The sequence below is a fragment of the Poecile atricapillus genome, chromosome 2 (assembly GCF_030490865.1).
Source record: "Poecile atricapillus isolate bPoeAtr1 chromosome 2, bPoeAtr1.hap1, whole genome shotgun sequence".
In the NCBI taxonomy this organism is placed as follows: Eukaryota; Metazoa; Chordata; class Aves; order Passeriformes; family Paridae; genus Poecile; species Poecile atricapillus.
The window spans coordinates 131,821,072-131,839,902 of NC_081250.1; the positions used below are offsets into that span (position 1 = coordinate 131,821,072).

General features: G+C 39.1%; 1 protein-coding gene across 2 annotated transcripts in view; it reads right to left on the reverse strand.

Moving 5' to 3' along the window:
- The window catches only part of NIPAL2 (NIPA like domain containing 2), a 52,472-nt gene that overhangs the window by 16,449 nt on the left and 17,192 nt on the right, over positions 1-18,831 (reverse strand). For both annotated transcript variants that reach the window (XM_058833247.1, XM_058833246.1), the window contains 4 exons: positions 17,940-18,008; positions 13,596-13,767; positions 4,025-4,084; positions 1,946-2,067 (listed from right to left, as the gene is read on the reverse strand). In XM_058833247.1, coding sequence (XP_058689230.1) covers positions 1,946-2,067; positions 4,025-4,084; positions 13,596-13,767; positions 17,940-18,008 — 423 coding nt within the window. The remainder of the gene's footprint in view (positions 1-1,945; positions 2,068-4,024; positions 4,085-13,595; positions 13,768-17,939; positions 18,009-18,831) is intronic.

An 18,831-nucleotide genomic window follows, 5' to 3' on the forward strand; every position in this document is an offset into this window, starting at 1 on the left:
CTTCTGCACTTCTTTATATCTCAACAGCCAACCTGTGTTGGCACTTTACAACCAGTTTTGAAGAGCTTGTCCCCTGCCCAAAAAGAATGTTTACAGCAGGGTTTTCTTGATCTTCCAGCAGCATACCAGGGTAATGAGGCTGATATCTGAGTCTCTTGTGGAACCTTTCACTCATCCCCTTTCTTTGGTCAGAGGAAGCTCAGCACAGATGAACCCACGGAACAAAAGGAACACATAAAATCTGATATATTGTTGAATCAAGATTTTATGTGTATTTGCTCCATGCTTCCCTACAACCTATGCTATACATGTAGAATTAGGTGCTGGCTGAGGTAGGGAAAGAGATAGGAGAAAAAAAGTTCAGAGGTTAACTACTACCTCCTCAAAATGTCTCCTAAGAAGAATACAACAGTCTTTCAATTTTATTATTGAAAACTTTTCCTGAAATTAAGTAAAAAAAGTCCTCAGGTGTGGAAAAGCCCTTCTCCAGGAACCTGTTGTTTTCAAGGAAATGTGTCTGGCATACCACACAGAAATTCCTGGTGGGTGTGGATAGGGAGTTTTCTCTCTCTACCATTTCTACACAAATGGGTGAATCAACAATGTAAAATCAGTGCCTAAAATGTCAGGCTACTTCATCATCTGTAAGTGGAACTGCATGGTAGAGGGTGATATTCAGTAGAAAAGAAAGAGCATCAATATCCCTATTTTGAACGCCCTCCTCTTACTCTGCTGATTGCATGGGCTTCTTGAAGCTCATGTAGATGCTGAAGCTGCCCTTACTGGGTACCCAAAACTCTTGGGTATTGCCTTCAAAAGCCTCTCTACTGCCTGATTGAAAGTACATGTTGTGAATTATGCAGCATGAATATTAATTTTTTCCACTGAGTTTTTCCACCATCTTTCAGGATCTTTTAAGGGGCAGAAAGAATTGAAAGACAGTTTAAAATGCTCAACAAATTGAAAGAGAGGATCAACATTTTTTATGGTAGCATGTAATTTGTGTTTAATCAGTAGTTCATGGATAGTTAGATACATGTAAAGTCTGCAGGTTGGCTAAAGGATTACGATCCTTAAACTGTCTACTCAGTGGCTTTCTAACTGAGATTCCTACTAAGAAAAGACTGGGCACTAAGAATTTAACTTCAATGAGTCCCTTTACTGGGAAAAAGTAACTGCTTCTGAAGCTCCTATACTGCATCTTTTACATTCAACTAGAGGAAAAAACATTTTCAGCTTTCCAGAGGAAAAGAGGGACAGAAGTTCACCCTACTCACTCTGGTCTTGTTCCTGATGTTAATTAAACACATCAAAGAAGATGGATGGTGTTTGAAGTTTGTATACAGATACTTTTATCAAAATGGTACTTTTTTTGTGTTTGAATTCTATCTCAGGTTCAGATTAACATAAGTGGCAGTGAAGTAGGCCACCCCTTCACATCTCAGCTCCACACAGAGCTCCTTTCAGCCAGGCTTAACAACGTGTGAATAAAACAGAGTGATATGAAAGACAAAAAGCAGGACCAAGAATACACATAGCCTGATTTTTAAAAGCACAATTCCATCACATTCCAGAAAAGCCCTGAAACTTAGATGTACAGGCAGACAGGGTGGCATGAACACATACACAGAAAATTTAAACAGTACCAATATTTAGGTTTTTCCTCAAGTTCCCCAAATATCAAAATCTTTCCACTCTTGTTAATCCTGCTCAATTATGACTTTCCCCTGACATGTAGTTAAAAAATATATTTCATTGCTGCATATTTTCAGTTTGGATTCAGTAGGATGATAAGGAACTTTCTCTCCTATGAAAATCACATAATTTATCTCCAGGAGCAGTTTTTATACCACTAATTCATAACGCTGTAAAAAAGCCCATTCTTTCTAATTAAAAGTAACCCCATTTTTTCTAATTAGGGGAGTAGTGTGAACCAGATACTCACTGAATATACCAAAAAAGGCCAGCTCACTAAGTAATTCTGCACTTGTCTTGCTGTGATCTCTTGAGGTACAATTGGAGCGAATGTCACCAACAAGTATGTCCCTGTTATTGTCAGTGCTCCTCCTTTAAAGAAAAGGATATGTTACTTTGGCAATACAGTATTTGGTAACCACAGTCATACTTGACCTCCAGCTGATTCAGAAATAGTTTCTAGAAGAAAATTTAAGTCCATTTAAACAGATCTATACTTAGGCAATTGTATTGCCTTGCATTTGTGCTCTTATCTAATCTAATTTTTATTAAAGACTCAAAGAATTTTAGAAATGTGAAGAAAAAGGTTGTCAGTAAAGTCATGTGGATTCAGATTCCAACTCAATAATGCATTTTAAAGTACTGTCAGTTCTAAACCCAAGTGTATGACAAAGGAGAATTAATCCTTTGTATTTCTCCCAGGCACAAAATACATCACACAAACTTAGCCTGAACTGAAAGGACAAGTTTCCTACTAGTGCAGTCAGTCAGATCATTAACCACTGTAAATAAACACAAATGTCCCAAAGTCATTTGTGGCCACAGAGATCTGCACCAGCAATCAACCTGCCCTGGAAGCATCAGATGCAAGACACACGTGTCAGTCAGAATGTCTGTCATAGGGCCAGCATTCTGGCTGCTCCCTGCTGTACTTGCAGATCTATGAACTGCTCTATAAAAGGATGATTTGCAATAGACTCTTCAGCCACTAGGTTGCCAGGGCTCTTTTTCAAGGTCAAAATTGCATTATTATGCTTTTAATAAAAATCTCCAAGTTCTGCCTTGTGGACATCTGCCTGTGACAAGCACAGATGTTCATTGAAGACAGAAGTGAGATGATCCTAAGATCATAAACTGTGCTGGATTAAGGAAGACATTAGCTAATCAATTTTTCTTCAAGTAATCTTTAAAATTCTTGGTAAACCTATAAATCGGTGAGGAATGCAAGGCTCAAAACAAAGCACATCCGGAGGGCTTTGTTGGCACTGCTATCTCAAACAGTTCCCTTGGAAAAGCAGAACTGTGTTATATTTATGTGCTTGCAAAACCATCACCATATTTCCCATCATACAGCTCATTCTTATGGAATGTAGCAACATTGTTAAATCCATCTTGCAAAGTCAAACTCACAGAAATAAAATAAATCAGCTGAACACTAGATACAGCAACACACAGTGTATAAGGCCATAAGGGAAACATGATCAGTGAAGGGAGGGGGGGTTTTGAATTTAGCAGCTGAGCTGGCAAACTTGGATTCCAAACCTAAATAAATCGTATATAGTATTCCTGGAATGATACTGAACAGATCTCTCCAACACATTTGTGAGAACAGCCGTCCTCACTACAGTTTGGACAATCAAGCCTAGATGTTAGGAGCCCACAGAAATATCGGGTGCCCTCCATCAGGTGCACTGTCTCAGCTGAGATGTCTTGGTGTAAAGCCCAAACCCTGAAATGTGCTTTTCTCTCACTATTACTGTGTTAGAGGTAGGCAGCTTTGATATGCAAAAAAATCTTGTACACAGACAAAAAGTTGACAGGCTTTTACAGTGAAGACCACATTTCCCAACTGAACACTTGACAATATGATTATTTGTTTTTTGAAGTGATAAAACTAAAACCAAAGGGAAATTATCACTTTAAATTGAGCTTGAGTTTTTGTGCAATATCTATGCAGTAAGAAAAAAAATCTTATATTTGAATAAGTAACTCAATAACTTCCCTGTTTTATTAATTCTGTGTTGTACTCATAAAGATAATACTAAAGACAACCTCAGAGGCAAAAATAGAAAACGAAAATAAATTTGAGCAATAAGGACACATAAGGAATAAGTTATGGTTGTAAGAGTAGAGGACTTGGGAATACAGTCTTTTCTTCATGCATTGAAGATTCTCTCTCTTTTTATCACTTTTTTTCCAATTTTGAAAGTATCTGCCTTGAAACACTTGCTTGGGAAAGTGGGAGTGTGAAGGTGGGGGGCTGCGTGAGAGTTACAGCTTGCTAAGCATATGGCAGCACACATGTCTAAATTAGCAAATGCTTACTTACCCAATATATCAGCAGTCCTCATGGTCTTCTTTAGGAAAAAGACAGAAATAAATGCACTACCTAGAACAGAAATATAAAGACCTTTATATATATATACATATATTTGTTAGAATATCAAGTGCTATAGCAAAAACCTGCCCTGGGACAAGTTTAAATATACCTAATGGGTGTTGTTGTTGCACCATACCATGATATAAACAGCCAGCAGTCCATTCCTGCAACCCACCAACACTTGGTTTCTGTAAGATCTCAGACATATCCAGCAGGCTTTTACGTGGTTGAAAAGATGCAATACCCTTCTTATTTCCCACGCAGGGACACTGCTTAAACTGCTCTGAATCAGTCATGTGTGGAAATGTCAGGAAAACTGGGCACTGATCAACCTTACTGCTTCACTCCCCATTTTGCTACCAAGTCACTGTACGGACTTGCTCAAGGCAAATTGCATCATAGAACAATAAAATTCTGCTTCTTTAGTCTTCAGTGTGTTAGGGGTTTATAAGCAGAGCAACAGCAGTACAGCTGAGAAGAAGAGAGTCACTGCAAAAACATAGTACTTAGTATGAACTAAGTGCTCATGACATCTGCAGATGAACAGGGAGAAAACCCTACACATGCTGTACAGAAGCACTGTCCGTGGTCTTTGTCTTTCAGGGTTACTTGCTCTGAGGAAGGAGAAAACTGGAAGTGAGTCCTAGAAATTATTTCCTGTTTTCTGGGAAACACCTTTCTCTTGTTCAGCTCTTGCATCTGACATCTGCCAGGATGGGCAGCAGTGGGGAGATGAGCAGCAGTAGTGGTTGGGGCAGGTTTTGTGGTTAGGAGCTCAGTGTAGACATGTGCTAGAGAGGAAAGAAGGGCTTTGAAGGATGGATGAGACTGGGAGACATGGCTCTATGCCAGCACACAACATCTACCTCTAAAAAGAAGAGGCTGGATAGCTCTTCCATAAAAGAGATGAGGAAAGTACTCTGTGAGAGGTGCATCAGTAATGTTAGATTAATTCAGAAACCTCAAAGAAAGACTGCTTAGGAAGGACAGCAAAGGGACACACTGAAACAGAGTCATGGGATGCTGCTACAAGAGCTCTCTACTTGTCCACAGTATGGTTTATTTTTGAAATAATAGTTCAACATTTTTACAACTATCTTTGCCTCTTTATCTCTATTGTTCTCATGGAAAAATTAATTCATGGTTAGCTAGTAGATGTACTCTACAAAAATCTAGAGAGGTTCATACCAAGACGTAAGCAGAGAACTGGAATTCAGGATCAGGCCTCTGTTTTCCAGCCAGTAGAAAATCAGATACAGCAGAAGTCATAAAATTAAACTGTAGCAAGAGTGATGGGTATCTGTGCAAACGAGTAAGTGCAATAAAAGAATCTTCAACTGAAAATGCCTCATTGAAATTAGGCTGCCTGATATGGTTTTCTTTATTCAATTTTTCAGTGACGACTTTGCTGGAGTGAAGACACTGATGGTATCCAGGCAACACTGGTAATAGCAGAGCTACCTAAATTAAAAAAAAAAAAAAAAAAAAAAAAGACAAAACCCAGGAAAGAAGCAGCAGCATCCAAGATACTGTAGGAATTCAGGAATTAATTACTGCTCTGTCTCCCTGCTCTCACAATTTCCACAAATCCCACCTCAACCCACTCACCTAGTCTCTGTCACAGCAAAGGTTAAAGGACTGATACCTCAGTGATTTTTTTTCCTGTTTTTTTTCCTTGTTTGTTTGTTTGTTTGTTTGTTTTGAGTACTCCATGTCTGAGCTCACTGCATTCAGCAGAGGTCTAGTAAATGCAATTTGCAAAATGCACTGTTGGCATCCAATTTGGGGTGAGTTATGATCAAGTGTCAGCTTAGGGGAATCACAACCTCTGAGGCTGGCAGTGGGCACAAGGAGGTGCTGGAATTCAGCCAGATAATGAAACTTGTCACTCTGCTTTAATAATGTATTCAAATGCAGCAAGCTCTGTCTCCAGAGATAGCTGGTATTGCACCAGAGATCAAGAGCTTAACAGAATCTGTGTATAATTAATACTCTTTATGATGTAGAGTAATATGTAAAGGAATCTAAAAATAGGAGAGGAAGAAAAACTGAAGTAGGAGGGGAGGTACAGCACCAAGGTGAGGAGAATGAGACCCAGGAGATACTCTGAACACAAGAGACAACTGCCCCTGTGGGTAAGCTGCCAATGCTCCAACTGCATTCAAGTGAGGAAGAAAAGGAAATGGGATAAATCTAAGAGAAAAAGCAGAGAACAGTTACACAGACCTGTTGAGATGCTAAAAGACGTACATTACTGATCAGAAGCCTCGCAAACTCTGGCTGTTACCTCCAGGAATAAACTTTAAGAGAGTTATGGTAGCATGGCCAAGAGACCATGATATTTTAATTTTACTTTTGTTAGTTTTCTGGGGTTTAAACTCTCAGGCTTGACTTTGGTATAGTCTTCCATATTCTTCAATTTTTGAGGTAAGCTTGAATCAGATTAAGGTAAAGAAACCAAGAGCTGATTGTCTTGTTGCAGATGGGTCAGGGGGTATGAAAGGAGCCCTGGGAACGCAGGCTGGTGTTTGCAGTTTCGCCTTCTGCTGGCTTTGCAGCCTTTTCTGGCTGGCAAGACAAATGACAGACACCAAAGTGTTCCCCAGGAGCCCATTGAGAAATCCACAGCCCTCCCAACTGCTCTGCTCCTCTTCCTTAGCTCCATTGTGCTCCCACTTACATCCTCAGGTGCACTCAGTTGCTTTAGACATTAATTCCTCCTGAAAACACAGTTTAAGACAATCTGCTAAAAGGCCAACACACAGTCTCTGCTCTCTCTGCTGGATGGCCTCCAAGCTGATCCTGCTTTGAGCAGGAGGTTGGGTAGGCACTTTCTGAGGTTCCTTCTAACCTGAATTACCCTAGGACTTGTGAACTCTTTGCAGGAAACTAAGTGGGCATCCAGAGGCTAATAACTAGTCCCACCAGGTACATGAATATAAGCCCTTACTGTACCCCAGATTCAGTTCTTAAATGCAGACCTGCTGAAACTCTCCAACTCCCCTCTCCTTTCCCACCCTCCCTCAGATCACAGGTGGGGTGTCTCACATCTTCCCACCTCTCCTCTTCTCTACCAGTGATGTTATACCCCCATACTTTCCTCTGAGCCAACTTCCCCTTGATTTCACCCCATCACCACTGAGTAAGTTTAATTCCCTACCACTCAGCCCCAATTTTTACTTTCCCATTCAAGATCTCTTGTTCTCCCTCCACAGAAACATCCTCCTCCTCCACCATTATTTTGATGTGAGAAATAAATTATTGAACATTATGTTTAAGTCTGTGAGTGTATAGACTGAGGAACTTGGGCAATTGCTGTGCTGAAAAGTATGAATGTATCTTTGCAATGGGTTTTTTGTTTGCTTTCTTTTTTGTAAAAAACAACCATAGACAGTTAAAGAGATTGAGATCTGTGTCAGAGTGAGGAATAATTTTCTTCTTGTCATTTTTTTTTAAATTGGTTAGCAATAGAATACAACAATACAGAAACACAGACAAAAAATTGTGTCAAAGAGCAAGATGGCAGTAGCTCAGCAACAAAAGCAATTTATCATTGCTCTGAAGCCTCACTGGTTTTGAACCACAGGCTTTAGGAATAAGCACATGGACAACCACAGGTCTGGATTATCAGCCTTCAAGTCATCAAGGCAATGACTGCATCCCTGGTCATTTGAGAAAACTTGTGTACTTTTGGGGAACTCAGAATAATTCTTAGCTTTTTCACTAATTATTATTCACTAATTATTTCAAAAGTAGGCAGAGATCCAACTCCCATTCCCAGTGACAATGGTAGCCCGTTAGATGAAGAGAAGGGCAGAAAATCTGTGAGATGATCTGCTAAAGATTAAACATTACAGAACCAACACATCCTAATGTAATCCTTGAGTTTGTTTCATGCCTTGATTGCATGCTCATATTAATATCCATAATTTGAGAAGTAAATAGGTCCTGTAAAATGCTTCTATATATATGACAGAGCCTTTCTTCATGTTCATGAAACTCAAATGTTAAATATGATTTGACACTACATCAAAGTCATGATAAATAAAAACTGTTGGGTAGGAAATAGAGTAAAAGGGTTTGTTCATGAGCTTAATTGTTATTTAAAAATCTTCATCTTTTCATACATCAGCATAAACCAGGCTGGTTTACATTAATTATTGAATGAATATATTAATTATATATTGAATAATCACATATTCACATTATTGAATGAACGTGTATTCATTGCAGCATGTGAATTTCAACGTAAACTGAAAAAATGATAAAAAATGTTTTCATTTTTTCATTATATGCAATTAAGTGACTTGAGGAAGGGCTGTAATGGTGCTACACGTAGCTCAGTCAGCTGCTCATTCTCTTAGGAGAGTGGTCGCTTACAATTATCTCCATATGTAGGCTTTCTCCAGCACAAATAGAAATAAAAAGCAGTGTGATGTGTGGGTTCTGCCACTAGCAGACAATGAATGGTGAGAATCCAGCTCACAAAATAACTCCTCTGCTTCCTAGACATGAAAGCTGCAGTTGGGATTGGGTTTTGTTTGTTTCTTTAAGAAAGGGATAATGCACAACAGAAGAAGTAAAAGATGGAAAATGCATACTGATTCATAGTATGTATTCTCTGTATTTTGTCCAATCCAGCCATAAAAAACTCAAGTGAGTGTGCAAGATTTATTTTTCCTATGCAAAACTATTTCACTATATTTCACTATTAAGCTGTTTGCCTGAAACTCAAGCTATTTATAAATATGATCTTTTACCTCTTATTTTTACTGTCAAATCTTACATGAAATATTTTTTGTAACAATTGTTCATAACTTCAAATATTTGTACATCCTTTCTTTTCCTCTTTTTGATTCCTAGATGAGCTTTATGTATTATCTAAAAGGATTAGTGCTCTCCTTATAAATGCATAGACTGTTTGCACTACTTCTGTCTTCTCCAACAGTTTTTAAAAAAACCCAAAACAAAACCCACAAAATTTTATATATGTTTTAAATGTTCATTTTTTTAACAGACTCAGATGAAGGCATTTAAACTCGCCCATCCAGAAGAACACTTCACTTGTGGTCTGGCTGAAATACCAAGGGAGGAGATCTAGATATGCTTCAAAGACTATTGCACCTCTCTCAGTTTGTGCAACAATAGTTCACTTTGAGACCAAACATTTACTCTGTTTTATGCAGCTTAAGGGTGTGCTTCCATCTAATCAAGCAGCTTAACTTCACCCAGTTGATTTTGCCCTAAATCAGCTGGGCGGTGCTCAAATTACAAGGATGCAGCTGCTGCCAGTTACATTCCAAGATGTGACCTCAAAGTATGCTTTATATGAACAGACCCTCAGCCTATCTCCCAAGCTGAAGTGATTCAGAACCCTCACAGTACCAAAATACTTGAAGCTGCTTTAATCCATCCCCAAACAAAAGCTGTCCGTCACAGAGTCAGGAAAATCTGGAGAGATGATGAGTTACGTAGTGCATTTAATTGCTGCAGCTCAAATGACACCTGGGAACAAGTTCATTACATCTAATTGGTTTCTAAAACCTGTTCTTAGTTTATATGATGGATATTAATGCTTCACTGAATACAAATAAAGGCATTACAGACACCTCTAGACAGCTGTCCTGCACAATGAACCTGTAACATTTCTAACATGATCAGAGATTAGTACTGGAAAAGTGGTAAACAAAATTTGACACATTTTTCTCCATCTGAGAAATTGCTCAAAAGAGAGACCATTAAAGTGAGATTAATTCTGGAACCCAGATCATAGGACATACACACTGCAGAGAAAAGGAAAAAACCTGGAAATCCTTTTGTTGCATCTTCTAGACGTGTACAAATCAAAGTATTTTAAAGAATAGTTTGGTAAATGTTTCCTAGACATTATTAGTAACAGGGTCCTCAGAATTCCAAGTTCTTGGGCCACAAAGGTGTTACATTTGAGTGACTGGGAGAAATCCATTTCTACAAGACTACCTGAGAATCTTCCTAAAGTACATCAGGAATATAACTTTTCAAAGCCTAAAGCCCCCCACTGCTGCTTACAAGGAGTATATAAAAATGCAGAGGGATCTTAACAATGTCAGGCTGAGTGAAGCAAGTAAGTGTAAGTGAGGTAAGTAAGTGTAAAACAACTCCCCATAGAATGATAAACACTGCAGAAAAAGTCATCTCCAAAGCCACTGGCCTCTCCTCACCTTTTCCATCCCCAAGTCATTTCTGCAGGCAAGAACAAGATGAGCTAAAAGCCTCTGCAACCTGAAATTACCCAAGCTACGTGTAAAACATGAGTTTTACTTTTAAGTATAGAAAGTTTCTTAATGATCACATCAAACATGTATTACTCCTCCACTTTTAAATTAAAAATTTACTAATTTCTCCTCTTGGAGAAAACAACTGCTGTCTTCTCAAACTATTTAAAACCCTGAACAGATGTAGAGCTTGCATCATTGCAACCACACGCGGAAATACTTCCACTGTGTAAGAAGAAAAATATAATTTTTCTATCTTAATTCTAAAAAAACAAACATTAACAAACATCTTGGTATCATGCCAATTCATGATCTTTGGTGCTTTATTCTTTTTAAAACAAGACACTGGAACAATCCAGCTCAATAGAAAGAGGCACAAACTTTTCACTATTTAATTGATACCGGCTTAAGTACAAAATTCAGTTGGATGTAGTTAAATGTGGTAGCAGAGCATAATAGATGTTGGCTCCATCTATTTTAAGATGCTTCCCGTCTCAGAAGTCTGGAGATATATGATGGGTACAGCCCAAATCCATTCTGGGCAGAGACTCCAGTCTGCCTTATCCTCCTCCAAACCCTGGTTTCCAAGCAAAGGAAACTTTCCCTCTCCTTTTTTCTCCAGAGTCACAGGGACCTGCAGAGAATCCTCTAGATGACTGGACACACTGCAATGCACATTTCTCCTCAGTACACCATATGTACTGCATTTCCAATGTCAGTGAGAGTCAGCCCTTACCATATGGGACATGCTGACACTGAATTTAGGAACAAAATGCTTCTCAGAAGGTTGGACTTAAGGTTGAGGCATGCATTTGGAGTTTGTTATCAAGTACTTAATTTGTTCATTAAAAAAATTAACTTATGAAAGACACACATTCAACAATACCTCAAAAAAACCTGTCAGCTAGACTCTGCAAAGGCCACCCTCCACCACTTAAAAAAGGTCACAACTTAATGAGAAAAATATTTCTTGATCTTTTAAATTGGAAGACTTGCTGCCTAACTACCCTTTGCCCAGTTGTTAGCAGATGATGCACATGTGACTTGGGCAGTTTGTCATTGCTGTAAATGATGAACTCTTTTAAAATTAGAAGGATGATCTCTCTCTGGCTTTAATATCTGAAGACAGGAAAGTATCTTGTAGTAGGAAGTGTTACTGAGAAGTTATTGCTGTAATTGGCTGTCTACACAATTTTTACTTGCTCTTCCTTAAGGGAATGTTTGCTAGACAAAATAAAATTTCAGATATTTCTATTGTTTGGGCTATAAAATGGATACTGTCAGCTGATTCATAGGAATGAAATATAAGATATTAAAGTGCTTTCTGGGATCATCCAGAATAAGCATTCTGGGTTAGTTTAAAAAAAATAACAGTGGATGAGAATTTTGGTAAGAAATAATAGTTTGGAAGATGGTGTCTTGGTATTTATTGTAAGTAAGGGGAGAATGAAGGAATCATCAGATGCAACATTTCCTCACATTTTGCAAAAGCGAATAAGGAATCTGCTCAGAAAAAAATCAGCCCTAAATGTGATCTCATCTTTTTCCATTTAATAAATATTGGGATTTTTCTTCCTACTCACTGCTTTTTGCTTTTCCTTTCTAATTTTCTGTATTTACATTTTATTCAGGTTGGACAACAAATGAGATTAGCCAATACTCTTTGATGTTCAGAGATGTCTGACGATGTCTACTGTTGCAGTCTGCAACCTCAGGATCTCGTCCAGGGAAGCAGCAGGGTTCTGGGGACCAGCATGAAACACCAACGAGACGGGCTCCCGTTCATGAAACCATTTATTCAGCATGAGAACAAACTCAGGTCCAGAACAGAGAGCCCTGAACAGAGGCACAGCAGGGGTTTTTGAGGGACAGAACCGAGGGTTTACACCTTTGAGGGTGGAGTTCAGGGTCAGGGACCATTAGAAACACACCAAGGGAGAACCCCCCAGGGACTCAAACCCAATCAGAACTCCTGGGCCGCCCTTCACAAGGGGTTTGGGGTGGAACAATGTTAACTCTTTGTCTCCCTGAGGCCGCTGCCACAGTCTACAATTGTTACAGATATAACTACTGCCACCAAAATCACACTGGGATATGTAATATTTATTTACATTTCCATCTCAGGTAATATGTCATTCCTTTCTTTGAGAACTCTTTCCTACTATGATGAACTAACATGGCTTTATATCTGAAATTCTGCAATAGTTTAACATTAAAGGTTACAGTAAATTGCCTGCAGTTTCTTTCCCCCTCTCTCTCCGCTGAATTGCACCCACGTATTGTTAGCTGCTTCCTTCCACTGCAGCTAGGCAGTCCACTGGGAAAGTATTTCATCTTTTATACCTCCCCATGAAAAGGCATTCACTGCAATGTCACTTCCAAGCGTGCAACTGGTAGCTGGAGAAATGTTATCACTTGCCAATCACAAGTAAATGAGCTCCAGCATATTCAGAACAAGTTGAGATCTCTCAGTTCGGGATGTTTCAGCTGTGGATGTGAAGTGACCAGGTTAAGGGATGCAGCTGCACCCTGTATTCCCATTTTTACAGCTCCTGTACAATAGTGCCCTGTCTACCCTGCTTTACACTAGCACAACATGAAGACATATTTTTAAATGTGTTACTTTATCAAAGAAACAGACATTTCATACCCGAGCACCTCAATAACAAAAGCCCCACATGAAGTAAAAAGTGAGATCATATCACTTCAGCTAAAGTCCAATTAATCTGTACATAAAGGAACAAATGAACATGTTTAATAATGTCCATAAATGTACTAAACATTTCTGGAAATTTCTAGGCCCTTTGTGTCACACACTGCGGAGTGTCAAGCAAGTTTGCCCATATCAATATGAATCATGGTGACGGGCAGGGAACAGGCAGCAGAAACCACTTGGTGTGATGGTAACACAGAAAATGCACTGTAGGTACTCAGGATCAGAGCACAGCTCTGTGCATGCAGCAGGATGCCAATCCCCCTCTTTGGGGGCTTGCAGAGCTGGCAATACTGTCACAGCACTGGGCAGGAGCTAGCAGAGCACAGAGTGAGGCAAAAGACAAAACCATGGAAAAATAAATATTTTAGAAGAGTCTTTGATTTAAGCAGTTTTTTTCAAATGTAATTATATGAATAATTTCTTTTCAAACCATGACATTAACATTTTCCTCTTGTGTTCCTGCTGCAGTTTCAGTGGTATTAGTCCTCTAACCAGAAGCAAGCATTTGATTAAAGCATATACCGGAGCAAGAAATGGCAAATCGTCTCACCTATAACAGAAACACATCCCAGTGGAGCGACAAGAGTAACGGGGGCGAATCCATAGGCTGTGAAATTGCCCACCTCTCCAAGCCCCAGGAGGGTAATCCCACACCACCAGAGCTTGCTTGTGTAGTAGGGCTTCTGCTCTGCTTGGCAAACCAGTCGGAGATGAGCGCATTTCTAGAAAATTAATTATTAGGAACAGGCATGAATAGAAAGGCTTCCACTGTGCTCTTTTGTCTGACAAAAGTGGAATAATTAAGGGGGCTGTCAACTTCAAGTTCCAGGTGCATCAAGGTTTTCTTTTCAAACATGACTATGACCCTGTTGTTAACTCAGTGCTGCTTCAGATGTGCTTTCTCAGTTGTGATGGAAAGGGCTGAAAAATTAGGTCTCTGAATAAAACTGAAAAATGTGAAGTGAATATTAGCTAGTGCTTTCTAGCTACCACTGCACAGATCTGTTCTTGCCTCAAAGCAAAACTCAGCAGTTGTGCTCTGAATCTGGAAACAATCAAAGGAAGGAGACGGGGCAGAATCACAACTGTGGCAACAAACTGAGACAGGGGGAACAGACAAGAGGGTATTCCTGTCCGTGAAACCTATCTTCACCAGAAATACACTTTCAAAATTAAAAAGGCAGCACTTAATCACATCTTCTGTAGGGAGCACTCTAAATTAATTAAATAGAATTTATGATTTGGCCACAATCTTCTGTTTGACCTCAGAAGGAGATCATAAGTAAAGCATTATTTTCTAAAGAAAAAACAGTTGGCACAGGTATAACATATACTCAAGTAATACTTCATCAACGCTTCCGGTTACATGAAGGTATCATTGGCACAAGCTGTAATTGTTTTTCTCTAGCAGTACAGCAAGAACATGCATATAGCAAGACAATTTGTCTTTGATCACACTGATCTTCTGAAACAGAATCCAGGCAGTCTCCATAAAGAAAGTGTCATAACTGGGAATGATGCAATGTTTACCAAATTAATTCTGCAGATTATAATTTCCTTTCTCAAATTACTCTCCAGCCTTTCTGCACGTGGGTCAAAAAAGGTAGAAATCAAATGACACAGTTACAGTACAAACTGTAGTAAAAGAAACTTTTTTCTCCATCACTTGATAGTTGATTTTAAAAATCTCCCTGCAGAGCCTGGGGAGGTTGTGAAGGATTTTCCTCATGCTCCCATCCTTCTCTGTAGGCTACTTGACAGAGCATGGGACAAACAGTAATCTAAGTCTGTAATACCCTATAGTCTTAGACAGTGGTCTTATTTAGAAGATGCAGCACATTATTGCAGCTTTCAGCTGTGGAATGTGTTCAGGGGAAGAAATTCTACGAAGAAGTTTAACCCTCCAAGGAAAAAGAGCAAAAGGAAATAAAACTTGAGCCATGGACCTGGATGTTCTTCACAGTAACATCCAGGATTTTACATTTTTATAAACAAAAACCCAATAAAGATACAAGTTAAATTAATATTAAATGATATTCAAATTATTATTCAAGAATCCAAGTTTCTGCCAAAAATTAAATAGGACAAATTCTTAACTGAATCCTGAGATGTATTTTCACCCCAGATTCTTGTAGGATTAACTTTTGAAGGCACAGAGAGATTGAAAAGATGTGCAGCAAACAAGGAAGGTGAGCTCAGCAACTCCCCTGCAGCCTTCTTTCTCCAGATGTCTGTCTTCTTTACACAGGAATGTGTGCAAATGGTATCTAGGTGGAGGCTGTTTATAACTCAGCTGAAATACACTGTAAATGATGAGCTGTTCTTTAGAAGACAACCTGCTAGTGGGAAGAGGATCAGGAAAATGGACTACTGTGAAAATAAATGTTGAGATCTAGGGAAAATCATTATTCATATTTTCATATTTAGAAGTTACTGTTACAAAATAAAGAAAAACCTAATTGAATGGGGAAAAAAAGCAGTTTAAATTTTCTGTCAAATGGCAATGAGAGCCATTGAGTTTCCCTAATCAGCATTTTAAAAGCTGATAGTTCAAATTCAGTAAGGGCTGTTATGATTACAAGTCAACAGAAGTCTGCTTGTATGCCTCTGTACATCCTCATGCAAATCATCTACTTTGGCACCCAGAACCCTCCACAGACAAAAGATATGAAATCTGAACAACCTCATTATTATGGCTAAACTGAATTTCCACTTCACCTTCACTTTTCTTTACTTCACCTTTACCTTTCCAGTACAACTTCAGAGGTTTTCCTGGAGCCTGTCCTAGCACTGTCACCATCCACAGGTTGGAACTCAGGTTGGAGAGGCAGCAGTCATCTCAACTTGCCTACCACCTCTGGCCAAACTGGTTTCTTTCTATAGGATTCTCCAGCTGATGATGTTTAAATAGAAGGGAATCACTGAAGAACCTTTTAGCTTTAGTAAACTGAACAGAAGCTTTCATATTCCACTTCCTATTTAATCCTTTACAGAAAAAGCAAAGAAGTAGCTTTATATGAGACCTGTACAACTTCTAAAATACTAACTAGCAAAAATACTTCTTCTGGACAATTTACACAACAATGTCTCCTGTGCTTTAAAAACTTTAATTAGAAGACCTAAAAATACAATGAAGTATACAAGATACAGATTATAATGAAAAATTTAACCTTCTACCAAATATGTATCCTAATTATTAAAACAGAAAGGATTTTATAATTGACATCCTGCAATGCTTTACCACAGTTGTAAGGGCAACACCTCCCATTACTTTTGTGATTTAAACAGTGTTTACTCAGATTATTTCATCTTAATTGCAAAAGGAAAACTAAACTGGCTGAAGTTTGGAGTCCAATATTGTAAAAACCCTTATGTCTTTATGCATTTATAGAACAGGTCCTCAGGAAGCTGATTCAGAAAGATGCCCTTCTTGATCTGCTGCTTGTCAACTCTTGTGAGTGACGTGGCGACTGGCGCCGTCTTGGCCACAGAGACCACAAAATGTTTGAGTTTAAAATCTTTGTTGACAGGAGGAAAAGTGCAGGAAAACCTCAGCTCTGGACATGAGGAGAGCAGACTTCAGGCTGCTCAAGGAACTAGTCAGAAAAGTCCTCTGGGAAGTGTTTCAGTAGTGCTGGTCACTTTTTAAACATCACCTCCTAAGGGCACAGGAGCAGCAATTCCCCAGTGTCAGAAGCCGAGCAGATGAGGCAGAAGGCCGGCTTGGCTGAACAGGGGTCTTCTCTTGGGTCTAAGGCAAGAAAAGGAAGGTGTGTGACCAGTGGAGGCAAGGTCAAGTGACCTATGAAAATACAGATGCAGCTTGCCACTCTAGGGAAAACATTCATGCAAGAATGATCAGTTGGAGTTGAAGCTGGCCAGAAATGTGGAGAACAATAAAAATATTTTTTTCAGATATATGATAGCAAAAGGCAGCATAGAAGTAATGTCAGCCTGTTACAGAATGAGGATGGGCACCTCACAAACAGGGACATGGACAAGGCAGAGGTGTTTAATGCATTCTTTGCCTCTGTCTTCAGCACAGATGATGGACCAAGGGGGTCTCAGTGCCCTGAGCTGCAGGACCATGGCTGTGAGAATGATCAAATCCCAGATGACTCTGAACTTGTGCTGCTCCAGATGGATCCCTACAAATCTATAGGGCCTGGTGGGATTCATCCAAGAATCCTCAAAGTACTAGCTGATGTAATTGCAAAAGCTCAAAGCTTTTGAGCTTGGGAATCTGGAGAGGTCCCAGCTGACTGGAAGCTGGTGAACACTGTCCTGATTTTCAAGAAGGGCAAGAAGGAGAACCCTGAAAAATACAGACCTATCAGTCTCACTTTAGTTCTGGTAAAATCATGGAAAAGATTATTCTGGGAGGTATTGAAAAACACCTGGAGGACAACACAGTCTTCAGTTTCAGCCAGCACAGCTTCATGAGGAGAAAGTTCTTCTTGTCAAAACTGATTTCCTTCTGTAACAGGGTAACCCACCAAGCTGAAAAACCCACCCTTAGGAAAGCCAGGAAATGTCATCTTTTTTGACTTCAGCAAAGCTTTTGATACTGTTTCTTATAGCATCCTTCCTTACTCCCAGGTTCAGTGGGACCACAAGTAACTCACAGCTGGTATTTCTCTCTGGCACATTAAAAGGAGGAGGAGTTATGAACATTTCTTCTATTCCTGTATGACAATCACAGGACGGAACGGGTTGAGAGCTCCCAACAACTCACAACTCCTAGCAACTATAGCAGGGCACTGCTAGATTACAAGTAATGAAAGAGAAGGTTTATTAAATGCAACAAAATTAGCATTTTGAACTTCCTCAAAACCAAACTGCAGTGTACTTGCTAAATATAAACAACGCTGAATAAAGAGAAACCATATCATACCTGTATATTCAAAGAGACACTGATGAGAAAATTTGAAGCAGCAGCAAGTAAAACTCCCAAGAGCTGAGTCTGCAAATCACAAAACAAGGAAATATAAAAATATTTATTAGTTTAAGAAGAACAATATGATGGTGGTTTTCTGATAGCACATATAACCCAATCAAAACCAAATTATTGTACTTTTCAGTCACTGAGCTCATGCTGCAGTGAGTAAAGTGATAAGAAATACCTCTGCATAGTTGAGTAGGGCTTAAGTAGTAAACAAGTGGGAATGGAAAGGGTGTGAGAGTGGTTTTGCTTCCTTCAGTAGAACACCTTCTTGAATCTCATGAAAGAGAAAACTAGGCAGGTTTCAGTTGAAAACCACAGACAGGGTTTTTTCCCCCCAACAAGGACCTGATTTTTACATTATCCAGAAGGAAAATAATCAGCAATCAAACTGTTCCTATTGGAATACAATTATCTTACGTGTTAACATGTCCACTATTTGACAGGGCAGCTAGGAACATAGGTCTCCTGACAGTTTAATGTATTGTGTTATTTCATTAAATAATTTCCTAATCTGACTGTCTAATTTTCAGTAAGATTTGCAAGCTTTCTACAAAGCCAAGAAATTAAAAACATTCAAGCAGGATTCATTATTTCGGAAATAAGTCATTTAAAGATGCCATTTTAGCAAGGTCAAACAACAGGAACTTGATAGAGCTCCCTGTCCACTTCCAAAATGTTCTAACATATTGCAAGCCATCCTAAGGGTATTAAAAACCCATTCAAGGTCACTTCTATCATGCTGTGAGGAACCTCATTAGCTTGTAGAGAAGACAAACATACCAACAGTTTTTATAAACCAGGTCATGGTAATACAACCCAGCATAACAACTGTTTCCAGGCT